The following is a 24,741-nucleotide window of genomic DNA, read 5'->3' on the forward strand; positions in this document are numbered from 1 at the left end:
TTACATTCCCACCAAAAGTGTAGGAGGGTTCCCTTTTCTCCACACCCTCTCCAGCATTTATTGTTTGTAGACTTTTTGATGGCCATTCTGACTGGTGTGAGGTGATATCTCATTGTAGTTTAGATTTGCTTTTCTCTAATAATTAGTGATGTTGAGCACCTTTTCATGTGCATTTTGGCTATCTGTATGTCTTCTTTGGGGAAATGTCTATTTAGATCTGCCCATTTTCAAATGGGTTGTTTGGGTGTTTTTTGGTTTTTTTTGCTTTTTGGTATAAAGCTGCATGAGTTGTTTGTATATTTTGGAAATTAAGACCTTGTCGGTCACTTCATTTGCAAATATTTTCTCCCATTCTGTGGGTTGTCTTTTCGTTTTATGGTTTCCTTTGCTGTGCAAAAGCTTTTAAGTTTAATTAGGTCCCATTTGTTTATTTTTGTTTTTATTTTTATTACTCTAGGATGTGGATCAAAAAAGATATTGCTGTGATTTATATCAAAGAGTGTTATGCCTATGTTTTCTTCTAAGAGTTTTATAGCATCCAGCTTTACATTTAGGCCTTTAATCCATTTTGAGTATATTTTTGTGTATGGTGTTAGAGAATGTTCTAATTTCATTCTCTTACATGTAGCTGTCCAGTTTTCGCATCACCACTTATTGAGGAGGCTTCTTTTCTCCATTGTATATTCCTGCCTCCTTTGTCATAGATTAATTGACCATAGGAGCATGGGTTTATTTCTGGGCATTCTTTCCTGTTCCATTGATCTATATTTCTGTTTTTGTGCCAGTACCATACTGTTTTGATTACTGTAGCTTTGATTATTGAAGTCAGTAAGCCTGATTCCTCCAGCTCCGTTTCTCTTTCTCAGGACTGCTTTGGCTATTTAGGGTCTTTTGTGTCTCCATACAAATTTTAAAAGTTTTTGTTCTAGTTCTGTGAAAAATGCCATTGGTAATTTGATAGGGATTGCATTGAATCTGTAGATTGCCTTAGGTATTATGGTCATTTTGATAATGTTGATTCTTCCAGCCCAAGAAAATGGTATATCTTTCCATCTGTTTGTGTCATCTTTGGTTTCTTTCATCAGCATCTTATAGTTTTCAGAGTACAGGTCTTTGGTAGGTTTACTCCTAGGTATTTCTTTTTGATGTGATGGTAAATAGGATTGTTTCCTTAATTTCTCTTCCTGATCTTTCATTGTTAGTGTGTAGGAATGCTAGAGATTTCTGTGTATTAATTTTGTATTCTCCAACTTTACCAAATTCATTGAGCTGTAGTAGTTTTCTGGTAGCATCTTTAGGATTTTCTATGTATAGTATCATGTCATCTACAAACAGTGACAGTTTTACTTCTTCTTTTCTGATTTGGATTCCTTTTATTTCTTTTTCATGTCTGATTGCCATGGCTAGGACTTCCAAAACTATGTTGAATAAAAGTGGCGAGAGTGGACATGCTTGTCTTGTTCCTGATCTTAGAGGGATTGCTTTCAGCTTTTCACTTTTGAGAATGGTGTTAGCTGTGGGTTTGTCATATATGGCCTTTATTATGTTGAGGTAAGTTCCCTCTATGTCCACTTTCTGGAGAGTTCTTATGATAAACGGGTGCTGAATTTTGTCAAATGCTTTTTCTGCATCTATTGAGATGATCGTATGGTTTTTATTCTTCAGTTTAATAATGTGGACTATCACACTGATTTATTTGTGTATATTGAAAAATCCTTGCATCCCTGGGATAAATCCCATTTGATCATGCTGTATGATCCTTTTAATGTATTGTTGGATTTGGTTTGCTAGTGTTTTGTTGAGGATTTTTGTGTCTATGTTCATCAGAGACATTGGCCTGTAATTTTCTTCTTTGTGGTGTCTTTGTCTGGTTTTGGTAGCCGGTGATGGTGGCCTCATAGAATGAGCTTGGGAGTATTCCTTCCTCTGCAATTTTTGGAGGAGTTTCAGAAGGATAGGTGTAACCCTTCTCTAAATGTTTGATAGAATTCATCTGTGAAGCCATCGGGTCCTGGAGTTTTGTTTGTTGGAAGTTTTTAAATCACTGTTTCAATTTCAGTACTTGTGATTGGTCTGTTCATGTTTTCTATTTCATCCTGGTTCAGTCTTGGACGTTTGTACCTTTCTGAGAATTTGTCCATTTCTTCTAGGTTGTCCATTTTATTGGCCCATAGCTGTTTGCAGTAGTCACTTATGATCCTTTTTATTTCTGTGGTGTAAGTTGTAACTTCTTTTTCATTTCTAATTTTATTGATTTGAGCCCTCTCCCTTTTTTTCTTGATGAGTCTGGCTAAAGGTTTATAAACTTTATCTTTTCAAAGAACCAGCTTTTAGTTTCATTGATCTTTTCTGTTGTTTTCTTCATTTCTATTTTGTTTATTTCTGCTCTGATCTTTATGATTTATTTCCTTCTACTAATTTTGGGTTTGGTTTGTTCTTCTTTCTCTAGTTGATTTAGGTGTAAAGTTAGGTTATTTGAGATTTTTCTTGTTTCCTGAGGTAAGATTGTATTGCTACAAACTTCACTCTTAGAACTTTAATGCTGCGTCCCATGGGTTTTGAATTGTCATGTTTTTGTTGTCATTTGTCTCTAGGTATTTTTTTTATTTCCTTTTTGATTTCTTCAGTGATCCATTAGTTGTTTAGCAACATATTGTTTAGACTCCACGTGTTTGCATGTTTTACATTTTTTTTTCTTGTGGTTGATTTCTAATCTCATAGCACTGTGGTCAGAAAGATGCTTGATATGACTTCAATTTTCTTAAATTTACTGAGGCTTGATTTCTGGCCCAAGATGGAATCTATCCTGGAGAATGTTCCATGTGCACTTGAGAAGAAAGTGTATTCTGCTGCTTTCAGATGGAACGTTCTATAAATATAAATTAAGTCCATCTGGTCTAATGTGTCATTTAAGTCCTTGTTTCCTTATTGATTTCCTGTCTGGATGATCTGTCTGTTGGTGAAAGTGGGGTGTTAAAGTCCCCCACTATTATTATGTTACTGTCGATTTCTCCTTTTATGGATGTTAGAATTTGCCTTAAATGTTGAGATGCTCCTATGTTGGGTGCATATATATTTACAATTGTTATATCTTTTTCTTGGATTGATCCCTTGATCATTATGTAGTGTCCTTTGTCTCTAGTAACAGTCTTTATTTTAAAGTCTATTTTGTCAGCTGAGTATTGGTACTCCAGCTTTCTTTTGATTTCCATTTGCATGGAATAGCTTTTTCCATCCCCTCACTTTCAGTCTGTATGTGTCCTTAGATCTGAAGTGGGTCTCTTGTAGACAGCATATATATAGGTTTTGTTTTTGTATCCATTTAGCCAGTCTCTGTCTTTTCGTTAGAGCATTTAATCTATTTACATTTAAGGTAATTATTGATATGTATATTCTTATTACCATTTTGTTAATTGCTTTGAATTTGCTTTTGTAGGTCTTTTTTCTTCCCTTTTGTTCTTTTCTCTTGTGATTTCTTGACTATCTTTAGTGTTGTGTTTGGATTGCTTTTTCTTTTTTGTGTATCTATTGTAGATTTTCAGTTTGTGGTTCCTATGAGGTCTTGACATAGCAGTCTTTGTATATACACGACTGTTTTAAGTTGCTGGTCTCTTAATTTCCAATGCCGTCCCAATATCCTGCATTTGTACTTTCCTCACAGTTGCTGGTTTTGATATCATATTTGTGTGTGGATGATTTCCTACCTTTACTTTATGTTTGCCTTTACTGGTGAGCTTTCCCATTTGTAATTTTCTTGTTTCTACTTGTGGCCTTTTCTGCCTAGATAAGTTGCTTTAGGATTTGTTGTAAAGCTGGTCTGGTGGTGCTGAATTCTTTAGCTTTTGTTTGTCTGTAAAGCTTTTGATTTTTCTGTTGAATCTGAATGAGAGCCTTGCTGGGTAGAGTACTCTTGGTTGTCGGTTTTTACCTTTCATCACTTCAGATATATTGTGCCACTTCCTTCTGGCCGGCAGAGTTTCTGCTGAAAAATCAGCTGACAACCTTATGGGGATTCCCTTGTATGTTATTTGTCGATTTTTCCCTTGTTGCTTTTAATATTTTTTCTCTGTCTTTAGTTTTTGTGAGTTTGATATGTGTCTGGGTGTGTTCCTCCTTGGGTTTATCTTGTACGGTACTCTCTGCACTTCCTGGACTTGAGTGTGTCCTCTCTCATGTTAGGGAAGTTTTTGGCTATAATCTCTTCAAATATTTTCTCAGGCTTTTCTCTCTCTCTTCTCCTTCTGGACCCCTATAATGTGAATGTTGGTGTGTTTTATGTTGTCCCAGAGGTCTCTGAGACTGTTCTCATTTCTTTTCATTCTTTTTTCTTTATTCTGTTCCACAGCAATGATTTATTTCCACCAGTCTGTCTTCCAGTTCACTTATTCATTGTTCTGCCTCATTTATTCTGGTATTGATTCCTTGTAGTGTATTTTTCATTTCAGTATTGTATTGTCCATCTTTGTTTGTTTGTTCTTTAAATCTTCTGGCTCTTTGTTAAACATTTCTTGTATCTTCTCGGTCTGTGTCTCCATTCTTTTTCCAAGATCCTGGATCATCTTTACTATTATTACTCTAAATTCTTTTTCAGGTAGATTGCCTATCTCCACTTCACTTAGTTGTTCTTTTGGGTTTGTATCTTGTTCCTTCATCTGGAGCATATTTTTCTGGCATGTAATTTTGTCCAATTTTCTGTGTTTGTGGTCTCCTTTCCGCAGGCTGCAGGATCGTAGCTCCTCTTGCTTTTGGTGTCTGCCCCCTGGTGGGTGAGGTTGGTCCTAGGTCTTGTGCAGGCTTCCTGTTGGGAGGAACTGGTGCCTGCCCACTGGTGGGTGGAGCTGGGTCTTGTCCCTCTGGTGGACAGAGCTGTGTAAAGGAGTGTGTCTAGAGGTGGCTTTGAGATCAGTACGGCTTTAGGCAGCCTGTCTGCTGCTGGGTGGGGCTGTGTTCCTATCCTGCTGGTTGTTTGGTCTGAAGTGTTCCAGCACTGGAGCCTGCAGGCTGTTGGGTAGGGCCAGGGCTTGGTGCCAAAATGGTGACCTCCTGGAGAGCACACACTGACCAGTATTTCCTGGGGCCTCTACCACCAGCGTCCTTGCCCCCACCAGTGATCCACAGCCAACCCCTGCCTCCCCAGGAGACCCTCCAAGACTCGCAGGTAGGTCTAGCCCAGGCTCCTATGGAGTTACTGCTTTGTGCTGGTCCCAGTGCATGTGAAACCTTATGTGTGCCCTCCAAGATTGGAGCCCCTGTTTCCCCCAGTCCTGTGGAGCTCCTGCACTCAAGCCCCGCTGGCCTTCCAAGCCAAATGCTCTGGGGGTTCCTCCTCCCAATGCCAGACCCTCAGGCTAGGATGCCTGACATGATGCTCAGAACTCTCTTGTGGGAGAACCTCTGTGATATAATTATTTTCCAATTTGTGGGTCACCCACCTGGTGGGTATGGAATTTGATTATGTCACAGAAGCGCCCCTCTTAGCATCTCATTGTGGCTTCTTCTTTGTCTTTGAATGTAAAATATCTTTTTTCGGTAGGTTCCAGTCTTTTTTGGTTGTTCAGCAGTGAGTTGTGATTTTGGTGTTTTTGTGAGAGAAGGTGAGCTCAAGTCCTGCCATCTTGTCCAGAATTGAGGGGCTGCTTTTAGTTTGGATGCTTGCTGCCTCTTTCCTCATCATGTGCTGGCCATTATCCCCTCGATGTGGGGTATGCAGGTGCAGTGGCACTTGTGTGCTCCTGGGATGGCGGGGGCAGGGCTTGGCACCTGCTTTCGAGTCTCATAATGGCAGCGGCGGCCCATGCCTGCCTCTGGAGCCCACGATGGTGGCGGCAACCTGCCCCCACCCCCAGAGCTCCCGTAGGTGGTGTCCTATTGCCTGAGAGCACTCACAGGGAAAGAAGCCCTTATGGTGGTCCCACCTCGCTCCTTGTATGCCCCCCAACAATGGCACCTTGCCTCACTGGTGGGCCCAGGCTCCTTCTCAGTTGCCACAGTCCAGCCTCTTCAGGCTGTCTCCTCTCAATCAACCCTGCTCTTCTCCCTGGGTCTGACCTCTGAAGCCTGAGCTTCAGCCCCCAGCCCCCACCCACACCAACAGATGAGCCTCTCATGCTGGGGAGTGCAGGGTGGTGGTGCTGACCTTCTGTGCATATTACTCCCCATTTTGCCGTTCTCAGACTGGTTGCTGCACTATCCTTCTAGGCTCTGAAGCTCCCCCTCCATCCAGACTGGTCTCCCCACCGGTGAAGGGCTTCCCAGGAATGCGGGAACCTTTGCTCCTTCCCAGCTCCTTCCCTGGGGTGCAGGCCCCGTCACAATTCCTTTCTTTTTCTTTTTCATTTTGTCCTACCCAGTTACTTGGAGGTTTTCTTGCCCTTCTGGGAGTCAGAGGTCTTCTGGTAGCATTCAGCAGATGTTCTGTGTGAATCATTCTACTTGGAGGTGTGTTTTTAATGTTTTTGTGGGAGGAGGTGAGCTTCATGTCCTACTCCTCCACCACCTTGATCACAGACAACAGTAATTATTTTTAAGCCCCAAAAGATTTTAATTTTGAAGTCCAGTTTATCAACATGGTTTTAATTTTGCTTTTTGTGTCACATTGAAGTCTTTACCTAACCCAAGGTCATGAAGATTTTCTCCCATTTTCTTCTAGTTGTACAGCCTTTGCTTTTATCTTTAGGTCTATAATAAGCTAAGGGTCTAAATAACTCTCTCTTCTTGTCTTTTTTTTTTTTTTCCATATTGGTGTCCAGTAGTCCCAGCACCACTTATTGAAGACTGATCTTTCTCACTCTGAAATGTCTTGGCACATATGTCAAATCCATTTTTCGTATATGTAAGGGTTTATTTCTGGACTGTTAATCCTGTTCCATTGCTTTATCTGCCTATCCTGATGCCAACAAACACTGTCTTGATTATCACAGCTTTATAAGTTTGAAATTGGGTAGGGTAATTCCTCAGTATTTTAAAAAAATAATTCTGGCCGTTTTAGATACTTTGTATTTCCATGCAAGTCTTAGGATCAGCTTGTCAATTTCTAAACAAACCAAAAAGCCTGCTGGAATATTGATAGGGATTGAGTTGAAGCTAGAGAACAATTTGGGGACAATTACCATTATAAGAGTACTGAATCTTTTAGTCCACAAATGTGGGACATTTTTCCATTTATTTTTAGATCTTTAATTTCTCTCAGCACCTTTTTTTAAAAAAATTAATTTATTTATTTTTGGCTCCATTGGGTCTTCATTGCTGTACATGGGCTTTCTTTAGTTGTGGCGAGTGGGTGCTACTCTTTATTGCCATGCACAGGCTTCTCATTGCAGTGGCTTCTCTTGTTGCAGAGCACAGGCTCTAGGCACGCAGGCTTCAGTAGTTGTGGCACGCGGGCTCAGTAGTTGTGGCGCATAGGCTTAGTTGCTCTGCAGCATGTGGGATCTTCCCAGACCAGGGTTCAAACCCATGTCCCCTGCATTGGCAGGCAGATTCTTAACCACTGTGCCACCAGGGAAGCCCCTCTCAGAAACTTTTATAATTTTTCAATGAAATTTATTCTTGTATTCCTAATGCTATTGTGCGTGGAAGTTTTTTAATTTTAAGAGGATTGCTCATTGCTAATAGAGAATTTCAATTGATTTTTATATATTGATCTTGTATCATACAACCTTGCAATTTATCCTAGTAGCGTTTTTGTGGATTCCTTAGGATCATACAAGATCATGTCTTAGGGTCATACAAGATCATGTGAATAGTTTTACTTTTTCAAATTTGAATTCCTTTAATCTTTGGGAGGGGTTGGGGGGAGGGGGATCAGGAGCTGGATAGAACCTCCACTACAGTGTTGCATAAAAATGAGTGGATATTTTTGCTTGCTCCTGATTTCAGAAGAAAAGCTCTCTTTTATCACTAAGTTTATTAGCTGTGGGATTTTCATAGATTGAAAAACTTCTTCACTTAGGTTGAGGAACGTGCCTTACATTCCTACTTTGGGTTTTTATCATGAATGGGTGTCAAATTCTGTCAAATGCTTTTTCCTGTGTCTAGTAGACCGTATGGGTTTTATCATTTTATTAATATGGTATACAACTTTTTGGATGTGAAATCAAGCTTGCAGCTCCAGGATATATCCTATCTGGTCCTTGTGTAGAAACCTTTTTATTTGTTGCTGGATTCAGTTTGCTAATAGTGTGAAGGACTTTTGCATCTATCTTCATGGAATTTAAATACCTTTTCAAATATAGGTATTTAAAACTAAACTTCCCTCTCAGTACTGTTTTAGCTGCATACCGTAAATTTCAATATGCTGTTTTTTCATTCCATTAAAATTTTCTAACTTCCCTTGATTTCTTCAATACACAGGCATTTAGAAATGTGTTAAATTTCCACATATTTGAGGGTCTGCAAAATGTCTGTTGGTGACTTCTAACTTAATTTCAACATGGTTGAATACACTTTCTATGATTTTAGTCCTTTCAAATTCATTGAGACTTGTTTTATGGCATAGTATGTGCTCTTTCCTGGAGAATGTTCCATGTGGACTTGAAAAGAATGTGTGTTCTGCTGTGGTGGTTGGTCTACACATGTCAGGACAAGTTGGGTGATGATATTTTCTTTTTTGCTTTTTGTCAAGTTCTATCAGTTATTGAGAATGTGATATTAATCTCCAAATATCATTGCTGAATTGTCCATTTCTCCTTCAGTTCTGTCACTATTTTCTCCATGTATTTGTTTTTAGGTACATATACATTAATAGCTGTTATATCTGAAACCAAGCAGGACCCTGCAGTCCCCTCCCAGGGGCAGATCCCCGTGTTCCCCACGCCTTCTTTGTAGAAAAGTTTTAGCCTCCAAGGCCTTCCCCAAGTACCAAAGGGCAAATTTAATCAGAAGTGAGAAAATGCAGAAACAAAAGAAAACAGTCAAGCAAGACAAAATTATATATAAAACAAAGTCAAGGACCTTTAGTTCCTCCTCAAGGGCTATAGATAATATCCTGAGGCATATCCATGAATTGTTTTGCAGATAAAACCCCTACCAGCTAGAAGAAGTTAACTGCATTCTGACCACAAGCATGTAGACCCCAGACCATTGGGAACCAGAAAGTTGATGAGAGTCCCAAAACATCACCCTGTTGCCTCACCACCAACCAGTCAGAATTATGCATGAACTGATCACTGACCCTATGGCCCCCTCCCTCACTTTGTCTTTAAAAACCCTTCCTTAAAATCCACGGGGGAGTTCGAGTCTTTCGAGCACGAGCTGCCCGTTCTTGCTTGGCCCCACACTGGGTGCCTTGCAATAAACACTACTTTCCTTCACCACAACCTGGTGTCACTAGATTGGCTTTACCGCATGCAGGAGAGCGAACCCAAGCTTGGTTGGGTAACATATCTCCCTCATATACTGACCCGTTATCATTTGAAATGTCCTCTATTTCTAGTAATTTGTTTCAAATCCCACTTTGTCTGACATTATCCATTCTGGCTCCCTTATGGTTTCTGTTTGCATGGTATATATTTTTTTCCATACTTTTATACTATTTGTCTTTGAATCCAAAGTGTCTCTTGTAGACACCATATAGTTAAGTCTTGCTTTTTTATCCATTATGACAGTTTCTACCTTATGATTGGACTAAATACTTGAATCAAATTTAATGAAATCACTGGTATGGTTAGATTTATGGTTACCATTTTACTATGTTTTCTAAATGTCTCAAATGTTTTTGCACCTCCATCTTTCTATTGCTGCCTTCTTTTGTGTTAAATATTTTTTAGTGTGCCATTTAAAAAATATTTATTTGGCTGCGCCGAGTCTTTAGTTGCAGCACACGGGATCTTCGTTGTGGCATGTGGGATCTTTTGATTGCAGAATGTGGGATCTAGTTTTCTGACCAGGGATCGAACCTGGGCCCCCTGCATTGGGAGCATGGAGTCTTAACTGCTGGACCACCAGGGAAGTCCCTAGTGTGCCATTTAGATTTGTTTTCTTCAACTGTATTTTGAGTGTTTTAGTGGATGCTCTAGGGACTGCAGTATGTATTTTAATTAACCAATATCTTCAGATTAATACTAATGTAATTCCAATAAAATACAGAATCCCCCTTTGTTCCAGTATAGTTCCATTTCCTACCCACTCCTTTGTGCTACTATTGTAATGTACATTGCATCTATGTAATAAAAGCAACAATACAGTATTATTATTTGTGTCATACAATAACATGCCATTTAAAGAGAAAATAGGTATTGTGGTAGGTAGATGTCTCCTCAAGATTCCCATCCTTTGTTTATTCAATCAAGGTTCTGCTGTGAAAGGATTTTACAAATGAAATTGAGGTTACTAAATAGGGAGATTGGGCCTTTCTGGATAATCTAGGCTAATGTAACCACATGATCCCTGAAAAGGCAAAGAAGAAAGTAGAAGATTCCATTGGAGAGAGATGTGGTGGAAAAGAGAAGCAGAGGAAAGATGGAGAGAAGGGGAGATTAGAGAGATGAAGTGTGAGAAGGACTGGAACTGCTTTTGCTGTCCTTGAAGATGGCAGTGGGGACCAAGGAATGTAAGCGCTTTCTAGAAGCGAAGAACAACCCCTGGCTGATAGTCCCCAAGGAAATGGGGATGTCAGTCCTACAACCACATGGAACTGAATTCTGCCAACAACCTGAATAAGCTTGGAAGTCAATTCATCCTGAGCCTCCAGAAAGGAATGTAGCACACCCAATGCATTGATTTTTTTTTTTTTTGGACTTCCGAAATATGCAGCAGAGAATCAACTGAGCCACATTATACCTGGACTTCAGAAATGTGACATCATCATAAGTAGGTGTTATTTTAAGTCAGTACATTTGTAGTAATTTGTTACAGCAGCAATACCTTTATACAGTCTTTTATCTTTCCCATTTCCAGTACTTTTTATTTCATTCTGTGGATTCAAGTTACCACCTGGTATCATTTTCATTCTGAAGAATTTCTTTTAGTATTTCCTGTAAGGTAGATCTACAGAGAACAAATCATTTTAGTCTTACTTTGCCACTTTTTTTCTTTTTTTGGTTTTCATTTTTGAAAGCTGGTTTAGTTGTATCCAAATCCTGTAATTCTCAACAGTCTAGGGTCCCTTTCCCTTCTTTGAAATACTTTAAGTTGCCAATATCCCTTTATAATTCTATTCTTTCATAATAGGAAAGAAAATAGTCATCTTAAGTTTCTTCGTTTTTCCATTTCTCTTCAACTCACACTAAGAATCCTTTATTTCCACAATGATTTAATATTATTTAACTGAATATTTTCTAACTCGTAGAAGTCATACATGGCTGAGCCCTAGCTTTTGTAACATCAGATTTTCTACTCACTTTTTTGGAATAGCCCCACTGTTTTCTAAATCCTCAATTATGAAACAAAAAAAGCAGAGTTGCAGGCCATATATGTAAAATCACTTTCTCCAAATTACGAAACCCCAGGGGCAGAAGAGGTGATAAAGAGATAAAGCTAGTTCTGCTTTCTCTGAATCTATATAATGTTTTAAAAATAATCTTACTTTCTTCTAACTTCCAACAAAAGCTCTACATCCTAGTGATACGTCTTTATTATGAAGGAAAAAAAAAATCCCTAAATCCAGTCTCTGAATTGAAGTGACTAGTCTTTAATGCAAGAACAATCTCATCTGCAAAACCTCTCCCAGAGTCCATCGAGGGCTTGGGGATGACATCTCCCCTCTCTACCACTACTTCCTTAGTTCTTTTATCAGCCAAGTTCTCACTCCCAGGAGACTGTTCAAATCTACTTAAAAAAACAAAAAACAGAACAAACAAAACTTATTTCTACAAATATTTCTCACAAATCCTTAAATTAGGAAAAGAAGGAAAAATAAGGTAAAACTTAGAAGATGAAAATACTCTAAATTTCCTTTGAAAATCACTGAAAAACTTAAACACCACTTTAACACAAACTTAGCAAAATCTGCTGAGCCAGAGGCAAAGCAGTTCACATGTAGACATGTCCCATCCTGTCCACTGACAGATCAATAACCTCCAAGCATGTGGAAAGAAGCCTCCACACACACAGATGCACCTGTGTGCACCTGTGGGGACTTCTCAAACATGTTCTGATACTGTAACCTGTACCAGGTAGTCATCCAAAGATTCTAGTCTCTATTTACAGCAACTGCATTTCATAACAGCATGGCTCACTCCAATATACACACTTTATTTTAAATTATGCCACTAGCACTTGGGAAAAAAAGTAATTTATTTGCATCGCTTCCATTTTTCTACTGTAGTGTTAGGACTTGACATAAGCATTATTCCTCTACTTCCTATTTACAGTTCATTCAGAATATTACTACAAATACAATATACAGTTTAAAAAAACTTATGGGGAACTGCAGTTTTGTATTTTCTCTCCTCTTTAGAGGATTCTCAAAATCATCCAACTTAAATGAAAATTTATATGGACATTTTCTGTACACATCTTATAGGCCAGAGATTACAGTGATAAAGCCAAAAGGATTTTGCACAAATACAATAAAATATAGAAATCAAAGTATAGATGTTATTTGGGGTACAAATATAAACAATACAGTACCATTTGAGTAATTTAGCAACATAATACTCATACTTTATAGAAATAAAACTGCAAACCTGGAGAATGCTCTGACAAGTATTAAACATCATATATACAATGAGGTAAATGTACCTTGGTCTCTCAAGAGGTAATTTAAGTTTAAAGCAATTGACATTTTGAAGCATCTCCTTGACATACAAAGAAATACCAAACACCCCATTCCATTGGCACAATGTGAAAAAGGGATATCAAAACATGGTTCATGATATTCAATTCACAAAATTCATTTAAAAATGAAAACATTCACTGAAGTTCTTTTTAAGCTTTAAGAAACTGGTTGAATGTTATTAACCACATTTTTTAAAGTTTACAATTACAAATAAGACTGCATAATAGGGTTGAAAAGTTTAAATGTACTGACAATCCTCAGAATGTCCTAGAAGTCCAGCATTTCTAGAGAGAGGGCCCATGGGCATCCCAGCATTACAAAACACTCAAGAAGCTGTAGTACATGTCATGAGCTATTCTTTAGACTCTCAAAAACATCTGAATTGGCAATTTCTGCCAAGCTGTGACAGAACCAGTATTTGGACTCTCTACCATCTGGAGCCAGAACACTGCCATGGTCAAGAAACAGTTTACTTACAACCACTCTTTCAGTGCAGGCGTAAAAATAAACTCTTGATATGACATGTCTAATGGAATACTAATTTTGCTGTGCATTTTAATTAGCACTTTGCCATCTTGTTTTACAAAATATTCTGTATGTGACAGTTCTTTAATGTAGAGGAGGAAAAAAAAGGTAATCCATGTATGAGCTGCAAAATGGCCAAGTGACCAATGAAAGTTTTTAAGAACTGAAATTTGGAATTTCTGATGACCATGGCACTGTATCCTGACTCGAGGCACTTCCTGAGCACTATCATTACAGCATAACTAGAGGCTCAGCTCTTTGGACCTTACCCTGTCCTATGGAAGATACAACTGGCTACTGCTTCATTGCCACAGCTACCACCTTGCTGCCATCCCAATCTGAGTCAGGGACCAGCAGGAAGGCAGTTTGGGAGAGAGAGAGCTGAGATATTAAGAAAGGACCAGGAATGTCTACACCCCACTAGGTCATACCCGACCCCCATCCCCGTTCCTCTGGGGACACTAACAAAGTGGACGTGGACAGATAATTTGCCTGAAGGTATATTTTAGCCAAGCTGAAACTTGGAAAGTGAGCATCTGAAGATAGGCAGTATAAACAAAGGTTTGTGTTTTTAAATAATAAAATTCATTCTCAAATTTTTCTGCAGTTATAGCCACAGTAATCATGATCTATAAATCTTTTAAGTTACTTTCATTTTCAATACTAGCCAATTGGGGTTATCAAACCATCATTAGCCAAGAAAATGGAATTATCTAGAGTAACATGTAAACCCAATTTAGAACTAAATTCCAACTTTTAAAAAATTCCCTGATTCATCAAAAGTACATTTTATCCATTTAGGCAAGAACAGTAAAATTGTAACTTATTTTTTGACTTAATGAAGAATATCTTCAGCAAAAGTTGATTACCTTATATGAAAGTGAGAAATCATGTATCACAACTTTAAATCAGAGAAGAACTTTTGGTATGTTCTTAAAATTATATAAAAATAGCTTTAGTGATTAACATGCATTGGTCCCCTGGATTTCATAAAGCAGATCTGGTAGGCTTGTAAATGGCCAAAAAAATTTTTTTAAAGTACCTGATCACAGAGCTAGAGATTAATAAACAGGAAATATAACACAATTACAAAAAACAAACCTCTCAAACTCACTCATTTGCTTTGATGAAATCATGGTAACTACAAAAACCCCTCAAATTTGGACTCAAAATATTAACCTCTAAACATATTTTCCTCATGACGTTTTTAAACACATAAAATTGACACTAAATTCCTATGTAATATGTCATTCATTCTGAAATTACTTTGGCTTTAAGACCAAATAGTCTTTCAGATTTGTTCTATGTATAAGAGATAAGACATTAACAGAATGCAGCTCAGTCAGCATAAGTGGCCACTATCTCTTAACCAAAATACTGTACAGGTTATTCTGACCCTTTCATCAGGAAATTGATAGCACTATAAGGTGAACGTCTTGCCTCACAGCTATGATAGGTTCCCCACCCCCACCCCCAGATTAAGATCACAGTGATAAAGAGGACTTCGAAAACTGTAAAAATCTTGCAGACTTTCTAACACTGGAAGTAAAACCAGTTATTATAAGCTAGTTTCAACTTAATGTGAGAAGACCATGACAAATTTGCCTTAAACATTTAATTTGACCAAAAACATCTGTAAATGGAGAACCTCTCCTCAGAATATTCCTTAGCTACCACTTTCCCAAATATCAAGGGTGCACTGAATTCATTCCATAACCATGTGAATTAGGCATTTGCAGTATCTGCACAGAGAAGGAAAGACTGAATTAAAAGCTGCCTTCCTTAAAGTGTAGTGAGACCTCAAAACCACACTAACTCTAACCTTAGGTACAAAGACAGAAAATCCACAGAACATTGACTCCTACACAACAAATGTGACTCTCTCACACACTGTTATCCACATTATTAACTACCTTTACCTTCCAAGAAAAAGGCCTATCATTTAACATTAACCATATTCTAATTTTAAACGTAGCTCATTTCTTAAAAAAATAACACTGTCTTTGATCAGATAAAGAAAAAAAATGGCTTACAGAATGCCACACAACTTTTCACAAGCAGCTAGACAAACTTTCCCTTTAGAAAAATTAGTCTGTATGCTACAGATTTTAAATTATTAAAGTACTATAAGCATCTAGAGTGCCACTTGATTCTTTTAAAGTATACTTAAACAACACAATTAAAATGCAAAAGCGTGACGTGAGAATATTCAAACATGACCATGATAACAATTTACCAATTAATGCCACTTCATTTCTTTAGTGGTTTAAGCACATTTTGGTAGGAAAAAGGCATTTTCAAAATGGAATACCAAATGACATACCAGAAAAACTCTTCCAAAAAACAAAACAGAAAAAGTCTGGGTTATCCAGGTAAATAAACTTTTGAATTAAAACACTACACGTTTTAACACACAGAGACAGACTTTAAGCAGTTCTACTCATTTCCATTAGAAAGACACAGAGGTGGCACTTACTGGTATAGTACAATCCCATTTTGAAGGCATGTAATGTTCTGAATATGTGAAAGAACAATAATAATATACAAAATACAATTGCATAAATTATGTTCCTCACTACTATATGAGGTCATTTTTAGACTCAAGATAAGAGTTTTATAAGTGTTAGTTTTAAGATCCTGAAAATTATAGAACAGTACATTCAAAGTCTGCATCAAGGAAACTCTTTAGTGGTTCAGAATCCTCTGAGAATGTACTAACCAGGAGTAAATCACTTTCTTTAAAAATAAGAAATGTTTCATATAACTCAGCAATTCAGCTCCATTTACCCTTAAAGATGATCTTCAGCACAGCAGAGTTACCTAAAGTTAAGACCAGCAATCATTTAAAAAAACGTTTTGTGTTAATAAAAAATAAAGGTAGACCACACAACATTTTGTTAACTGTCCTGGGAAAGAATCGTTCATAGTGCACAGAAAGGACCCCACATGGCTGTTTCCTGGGTCCAAAGAAATCCTGGGACGTTTTTAATTGACCTTATTACATTGTTGCAAAAGGAAGCAATATCCTTCTGTTCCCTCTCAGTGAGGTAGAACAACTGACCTCCCAAATTAAAACCCAGGAGCAGATCTGAAGAAAAAGTAGAGTTCAGGCAAAGCCGCAGAATTTACATTTTGATGCCTTCCTGCTGACTGAGCTGTGATAATGTTTTCTTAATCCGCAGAGCTGTAAGCCTAGCTGCTCCATTGGCATACCAACATTCTCTCATAATTTTAGCCATCACTCTCAAGGCCTACAAGAAAAGACAAGAAAGATCATTAACGCATGCACCACTTTTCACTGATTTGGATAATAATCTTTACCTGTAAATTTTCTTTTAAAATAACATATATACAAGTATTTCTGTTTCAGCATTACTTGTAATAGCAAGTGAGTAGAAATGACCTAAATACCCATCAACAGGGTATTCCAGGAGCTGGAAAGCAGATGGACAAGGGGTGATTTACTTTGTAGACTGAAAAGGCTGAATACTAAAGCAGAGTTGTTCAAGGCAAAGAAGGAACCTGACTCACCATGAAATGCCCCCCAGAAGTGAGGAATTAACTGCATCAAGTACCCCTGGGGTGGAGTTCAGGCTAAAAATAGGATCAGCCAAAGGAGCTAGAACCCCAGATAGCTGCCCCCCCGCCCCCCGCCCAACCTCACACAGCTGGGCGACTGCCCTACCCCCACCCCAGCAGAAGTCGAGAGGTTCGCACCTGAGAGAGTAGAACTGAGATTTCTGTCTCGGGGAACATGGCGAAGTTCCACACTGACAACACACTGAACACTAAGACCATAAACTTTCTTCCGAAAACACGGCCACTGACTTTACATAATCCTCCAGGTAAGAGACTGGAAGAGTCTTTCGCCCAAGAGGAAAAGCCTGAAGAGACTGACATCAGTGGTTCCCCAAGGAAGCAACCCAGTTACATCACACTCACATCACAGTTGATGATGATAAGCTCCATTCGTGTGCACAAAGCTTCCCATCAGCTTTCAGTGCCCCTTTTATACATGAAGAGTATGAGCTTGATCAAACATTTGAGGAAAGTAATATGAAATGCAGAAGTTTACAAAAACAGAAAAAAGCACCTTGGAGAAAACAGAAGGTGTATAGAAAGAAGACAGTATCAACAATCTATCATTAATATCCTCAAAGAGATAAAAGAAAACACTGATATTGGACTTATCGATAATTTTTTGGGTTTTGTTTGGTTTTAGAAAAACTGTACAGAACTAGAAGATAAACCTGAATAATAATAATAATAATAAAAAACTCGAAAGATAAAAGCTGATACATCTCCCAGAAAGTTGAGGGAAAAAACCCCAAAGAAATGGATAATAGGAGGGAAAAGATAAGAAAATTAGAATGCCTGTTCAGGACATCTACATTCATAACCAGAGTTGAACAAAAAGAACAGAGGAAAATGGAAAGGAACACATCAAGGAAATACTTGAGGAAAATTCCCTAGAAATGAACATTTGTTTCCAGATAAAAATGACCAAGGGCCCAGCCCATACATGAATTCATCCAACAAACTGAGTGCCTATAGTCTACTAGATAACCATCCTAGGTGTTAGGGAACTAACAGCAGTGAACTAACAGACAAAATTTCTGCTCTCATAAAGCTGATATTCTAGAAGGCTAAAGCATATAATTAATAAATAAGCAAAATACATGGACTGTCAATGGTAAGTGTTAAGGAGAAACATCGTTTAGAGAAGGAGATAAAATATGCCAGGGAAGGAAGGTGCTATTTTAAATAGGTTGAGAGGTAATGTCTCACTGACAAGGTAACATCTGAGCAGAGAGCTGAGAGAGGGGGAAAATGAGCAAACCAAGAAACAGGAAGATGTGGGATCCAGGAAGGAGGATTCACCATAAAAGAGGCAAAGGGAATCACGGGTGAAAGGTGAGGGATATCCCAAGATGAAAGCTGGCCTAGAGAACAACCAGTCCAGACTGGAAAAAGTCAGAGGGTTCTGAAGATACTCTGTAGGTATCCTATCAGTTTCAAATTCTTGATGTGTTTCAGCTATTGAGAGATTTGTAAAACCCTAGAAAAGTGAAAGATTGAGTTAGTGATAAGTACATAGAAAACTAGCCAAATGGAGAAAAAAACAAAAATGCCAGTGATGGCATTAATTCAGCATGCTGTGAGAGTAAGTGCAAATTGCATGTGCATTTTTAATGTTAACTGCTAACTCTCCTTCATGCTTAAAAAGCCATCTGTTTAATACTAATCTGCTCTAATCACTGAATGAGTACATGAGTAATTCCAATTTGTAACTGCTTTGTAGTATCAAGATCAAATTTTTACAAGACAAGATCTAGCCCAATTCCATTCGTTAAAACATGCAGATTCTGTGAGCACACAATATATTTTATCTGAGCCTGGATACTTGATTTGGTTGGAGGTAGCCAAGGAACTCTCTTGATGTCAAAGGTGTCTACTAAGGCCTACATTATTTTAAGATGTAAAATCAACTACTTAAGTAACCAGCTTTTTATTCTTCCTAAACTACAAAACATCAAATCTGGAGGGAAATGCTTTGTTTCACCAATATTATAATAGTATTATAATAGTAACAGCTAGCAATTAAGGACAGATTAAATAAAATTTTTCTTATGAATTCTTTAAAGGTACAACTACAAAAATATTTCTAAAACTTTTTGTAAGAGCTGGGATTGAAAAGCTCAGGCACTGCTGTAAAACACTTTCCCCAAATTCCTGGTGAATAGTCATAAGGGCAGTAAGATGAATAAAATGTAAAATCATCTGAACCATCTTCATAATCATCCAAATCCCTCATTTTACAAAAAGGCGTATTAAGGTCCAGAAAACAGAAGTGGTTTGCCCAAAGTCAGACTCTGAAATGGTAGCCAGGCTGATCTAGAATACAGGCCTCCTAATTCCATCCAGCACTCATCCCACTATTCTGGGCTGCCCTGATTGAAGGGAAGCTTTAATTAAAAATGTAGGAGGCTTGTTTCATTGGCAGATCTAAACACTGTTCTGATACACTAATGGCCACTGAAAACGTTCCACAGCCCTTTCAATATACTTAAAATTGAACATAAAAAACAAATTATTCTACTTTTACTCACTGGTTTAACAGCCATGAAAAATAAAGGAATGGGGATTCTTAATGTCTGTTTTCCTTAAAGTAGCAAATTTCCACTTACTAACCAGAAGCAGTTTAGAGAACTGTGTAGTATCCAAAATAAATACTCACTTCACAGCTCTGCCATCTGTTTGGAATATTTGGCCTTAACTTCTGTTCACAAACAACTTTTCTCATTTCTTCAACTGATGGATCAGAAGGTACAAGATCATAATAAGGCAGCTGGTAATCTTCATGAATTCCTACATTGGTTGAGAAAAAAAAAATCTATTTTGAAGGATTTACTCAGATAATGTCAGAGCATTCTTTGACCAGACAGAAAAAGAACAGCTGAGAGTCCTGTTACAGTGTCCCATTACTAAATCAGGTAAATGGAACACAGCTTACAGACTGCAGTCTCTCATCCACATCTCCATCAACAACCCACCTCCTTGAGTCAGTACTGAGCCCACACCTTGAAACTAAGTATTGCCATGGGATCAGCAAAGGCTATTTTAATGATGGTTAACTATGAGCTGTGATGACCAGATTTTCTCCCAGAACCCTAATGCGCAAGAAATGAAACCTTTTATTCTACAAGTGCACAGCCTCTCAGTTGGTACGGGGATACACACACTCTATCACTAAGGTGTGAATCTTACAAGGCAAGCCTGAGGTGCAAGTCCCTTCCTCTACTTGCATCTGTCAATAACCTGTCCTATTTGCTACTCCACCCCTCACTGCCTCAAAACCCTGAGGCACTAGTCTGGTGAGCCTGGTCCTCAAGGATAAGAGACTATTTCTCAAGTAAACATTGAAAGTGCTCAGTCTAACACAAGCTTACTTTAAAAAAGTAATGCAACGCAGTATATGTATTCTGTATATGTAATTTCCAGCTCTCAAGATTGAGAAAATAACCATAATCTCAGGGGGAAAAAATCAGTCTGACTCAGGTACATGCTAGAAATAGCTTCCTGGGTGGCCTCTCAAGTAGTCATCCATTCTAAATATCTATACTGCAACATAACAAGGGGTTGGTTTCTGTTGCTTCCCAAAATTCAAGTGGAAATAGAAAAAGACTACACTGGAATAAAGCTGTGTATTAGGATAAAACTATACACTAGGATAAAGCATGTCATGTCATTTATCTCTTTCATTTTTTCTGGCACTCTCAGTGATCACTGGGTAAACAATTTCATTCAATAAAAAAGGCAATTCTTGAACCACCTGTTCATGACAAAATGTTGGGGGAGGGGAGAGAGATTTACCACCAATGGAACATCGTCGAGCTATTTCCCAGAATACTAGTCCCATTGCATAGATGTCAGCACGTTTGAAGGATTCAAAGTGTTTCATATTTATGGAATCATCTAGAACTTCAGGGGCCATGTACCTAAAAAAGAAGTCAGCATTTTATTTTATGTAATAGTGACATTACTTTTAAACTATTTCATAAACTTCCTTTTACTCCTGGGTGGGGAGGTGGGGGGAGGGTCAATATTAATTTTGACCTTTCCCCCTTTCACTATGCTTCTGCTGTTTTTTAAATTTAAAAATAAATTTTTTTAATTGAAGTATAGTTGATTTACAATATTGTGTTAATCACTTTGCTATACAACAGAAATTCAGTTATGCATATATATATTCTTATTTAAATATTCTTTCCCATTATGGTTTATCATAGTATACTGCATATAGTTCTCTGTTCTATACAGTAGGACGTTGTTGTTTATTCATTCCACATAGAATAGCTTACACCTGCTCACCCCAACCTCCCGCTCCATCCTTCTCCCAACGCCCTCCCCCTTGGCAACCACAAGTCTGTTCTCTTTGTCCCTGAATCTGTTTCTGTTTCGTAGATAGGATTATTTGTCATATTTTAGATTCCACATATAAGTGATATCATATGGTATTTGTCTTTCTCTTTCTGACTTGCTTCACTTAGTATGATAATCTCTAGTTGCATCTATGTTGCTGCAAATGGCATTATTTTGTTCTTTTTCATGGCTGAGCAGTATTCCATTGTATCTGTATACCACATCTTCATTATCCATTCATCTGTCAATGGCCATTTAGGTTATTTCCATGTTTTGGCTATTGTAAATAGTGCTGGTATGAACACAGGGGTGCATGTATCTTTTTGGATTACAGTTTTTTCTGGATATATGCCCAGCAGTGGGATTGCTGGATCATATGATAATTCTGTTTTTAGTTTTCTCCATACTGTTCTCCATAGTGACTGTACCAACTTACATTATTCCCACCAACAGTGGAGGGTTCCGTTTTCTCCACATCCTCTCCAGCATTTTTTATTTGTAGAGTTTTTAATGATGGCCATTCTGACTGGTGTGAGGTAGTACCTCACTGTAGTTTTGATTTGCATTTCTCTAATAATTAGTGAAATTGAGCATCTTTTCATGTGCCTGTTGGCCATTTGTATTTCTTCCCTGGAGAAATGCACATTTAGGTCTTCTGCCCATTTTTCGATTGGGTTGTTTTGTTGTTGAGTTGTATGAGCTGTTTGTATATTTTGGCAATTAAGCCCTTGTTAGTCGCATCATTTGCAAATATTTTCTCCCATTCTGTAGCTTGTCTTTTCATTTTTTTAATGGTTCCTTTCCTGTGCAACAGCTTGGAAGTTTGACTAGGTCCCGTTTGTTTGTTTTTATTTCTACTGCCTAGGGAGACTGACCTAAGAAAACACTGGTGTAATTTATGTCAGAGAATGTTTTGTCTGTGATCTCTTCAAGGAGTTTTTGGTGTAATGTCTTATGTTTAAGTCTTTAAGCCACTTTGAGTTTTATTTTTGTGTATGGTGAGAGGGTGTGTTCTAACTTCATCAATTTACATGCAGCTGTCCAACTTTTCCAACACCACTTGCTGAAGGAGAGTCTTTTTTCCATTGTATATTATTGTCTCCTTTGTCAAAGATTAATTGACTGTAGTGGTGTGGGTTTATCTCTGGGCTCTCTATTCTGTACCACTGATCCATATGTCTGTTTTTGTGCCAATACCATGCTGTTTTGATTACTGTAGCTTTGTAGTACTGTCTGAAGTCTGGGAGGGTTATGCTTCCTGCTTTGTTCTTTTTCTTCAGGATTGCTTTGACAATTCTGAGTCTTTTATGGTTCCATATAAATTTTAGGATTATTCTAGTTCTGTGAAAAACGTCATGAGTAATTTTGTAGGGATTGCATTAAATCTGTAGATTGCTTTGGGTAGTATGGCCATTTTAACAATATTCTTCCAATCCAAGTGCATGGGATATCTTTCCATTTCTTTGAATCATCTTCAGTTTCCTTTATTAATGTTTTAGAGTTCTCAAGTCTTTCACCTCCTTGGGCAGGTTTATTCCTAAGCATTTTATTTTTTATTTTTTCGCGGTACGTGGGCCTCTCTCACTGTTGTGGCCTCTCCCATTGCGGAGCACAGGCTCTGAACGCGCAGGCTCAGTGGCCATGGCTCACAGGCCTAGCCGCCCTGCGGCATGTGGGATCCTCCCGGACTGGGGCATGAACCCGTGTCCCCTGCATCGGCAGGCGGACTCTCAACCACTGCACCACCAGGGAAGCCCCTAAGTATTTTATTTTTGAGGGTGCAATTTTGAAAGTTTTTTGTTTTTTGTTTTTAACATTCCCTTCCTGATGTTTTATTGTTAGTGTAAAGAAATGCAACCGGTTTCTGTATGTTAATCTTGTATCCTGCTACCTTGCTGAATTCACTTATCAGTTCTAGTAATCGATGTGTGGAGTCTTCAGGATTTTCTATATGTAGAATCATGTCATCTGCATATAATGACAACTTTACCTCTTCCCTTCCAATTTGGATATCTTTTATTTCTTTTTCTTGTCTGATTGCTGTGGCTAGGACTACCAATACCAGGTTGAATAAAAGAGGTGTGAGTGGACATCCTTGTCTTGTTCCAGATTTTAGTGGGAAGGCTTTCAGCTTTTCACCACTGAGTATTATATTGGCTGTGGATTTGTCATAAATAGCTTTTGTTATGTTCCCTCTGTACCCACATTGGTAAGAGTTTTTTTTTATCATGAATGGAATTTTGTCAAATGCTTTTTCTGCATCTATTGAGACAATCATGCAGTTTTTGTCTTTTCTTTTGTTCATGTGCTGTATCACATTGATTTGTGAATGTTGAACCATGCTTGTGAACTTGCAGTGAATCCCACTTGGTCATGGTGTATGGTCTTTTTTGTGTGTTTTGGATTCAGTCTGCTAATATTTTGTTGAGAATTTTTGCATCTATATTCATCAATGATATTGGCCTGTAATTTTCTTTTTTGCTGGTGTATTTGTCTGGCTTTGGTATCAGGGTGATGGTGGCTTCATAGAGTGTCTTTGGGAGTGTTCTCTTCAATTTTTGGAAGAGTTGGAAGGATCAATGTAAGTTCTTCTTTGTATGGTAGAATTCACCTGTGGAGCCATTTGGTCCTGGACTTTTGTTTGTAGGGAGTTTTTAAATTACAGATTGTTTCACCTCTAATGATCAGTCTGTTCAAATTATCTATTTTTTTATTGGAATGTAACTGCTTTACAATGTTGTGTTAGTTTCTGCTCTACAACAAAGTGAATCAGCTGTATGTATCTATTTCTTTTTGATTCAGTTTTGGTGGGCTGTATGTTTCTAGAAACTTGTCCATTTCTTCTAGGTTGTCAAATTTGTTGGCATTTAATTGTTCACAGTATTCCCTTATGGTTTTTTGTATTTCTGCAGTATCAGTTGTTATGTCTGTCTCCTTTTTCATTTACTTTATTTGGATTCTCTATTTTCTTCTTGGTGAGCCTGGCCAGAGGTTTGTCAATTTTGATTATCCTTTCAAAGAACCAGCTCTTGGTTGTATTGATTTTTTTCTATTTTTTAAAAAAAATCTCTATTTTATTTAAAATCTCTTATTTTTCCCTCTGATCTTTATTACTTCCTTCCTTCTGCTCTCAGGTTTTGTTTGTTCTCCTTTTTCCTTTTTTCTAATTCTTTTAACTAGTAGGTTAGGATGTTTGAGATTTTTCTTGTTTTTTGAGCAAGGTCTGTATTGCTATGAACTTCTAAGAACTGCTTTTGCTGCCATCCCATAGATTTTGTATGGTTGTGTTTTGTCATCTGTCTCAAGGTATTTTTTTTTTTTTTTTTTTTGGTACGCGGGCCTCTCACTGTTGTGGCCTCTCCCGTTGCTGAGCACAGGCTCCGGATGCACAGGCTCAGCAGCCATGGCTCACGGGCCCAGCCGCTCCGCGGCATGTGGGATCTTCCCGGACCGGGGCACGAACCTGTGTCCCCTGCATCGGCAGGCGGACTCTCAACCACTGCGCCACCAGGGAAGCCCTCAAGGTATTTTTAAAAATATTTATTTTATTTATTTTGGCTGCGCTGGGTCTTAGC

The 24,741-nt window shown here is 38.1% G+C and overlaps 1 protein-coding gene across 3 annotated transcripts in view; it reads right to left on the reverse strand.

Annotated features, from left to right (window-relative positions):
* Positions 1-14,734: 14,734 nt before the first annotated feature.
* TGFBR1 (transforming growth factor beta receptor 1) overlaps positions 14,735-24,741 on the reverse strand; it is a 91,733-nt gene continuing 81,726 nt past the window's right edge. For all 3 annotated transcript variants that reach the window (XM_082842777.1, XM_082842776.1, XM_082842775.1), the window contains exons 7-9: positions 20,618-20,742; positions 19,482-19,612; positions 14,735-16,494 (exon numbers count right to left, since the gene is read on the reverse strand). In XM_082842777.1, the coding sequence (XP_082698903.1) occupies positions 16,369-16,494; positions 19,482-19,612; positions 20,618-20,742 (382 nt within the window). In that variant the 3' untranslated portion in view covers positions 14,735-16,368. The remainder of the gene's footprint in view (positions 16,495-19,481; positions 19,613-20,617; positions 20,743-24,741) is intronic.

The sequence above is a fragment of the Leucopleurus acutus genome (assembly GCF_964270905.1).
Source record: "Leucopleurus acutus genome assembly, chromosome: 7".
Taxonomy (NCBI): Eukaryota; Metazoa; Chordata; class Mammalia; order Artiodactyla; family Delphinidae; genus Leucopleurus; species Leucopleurus acutus.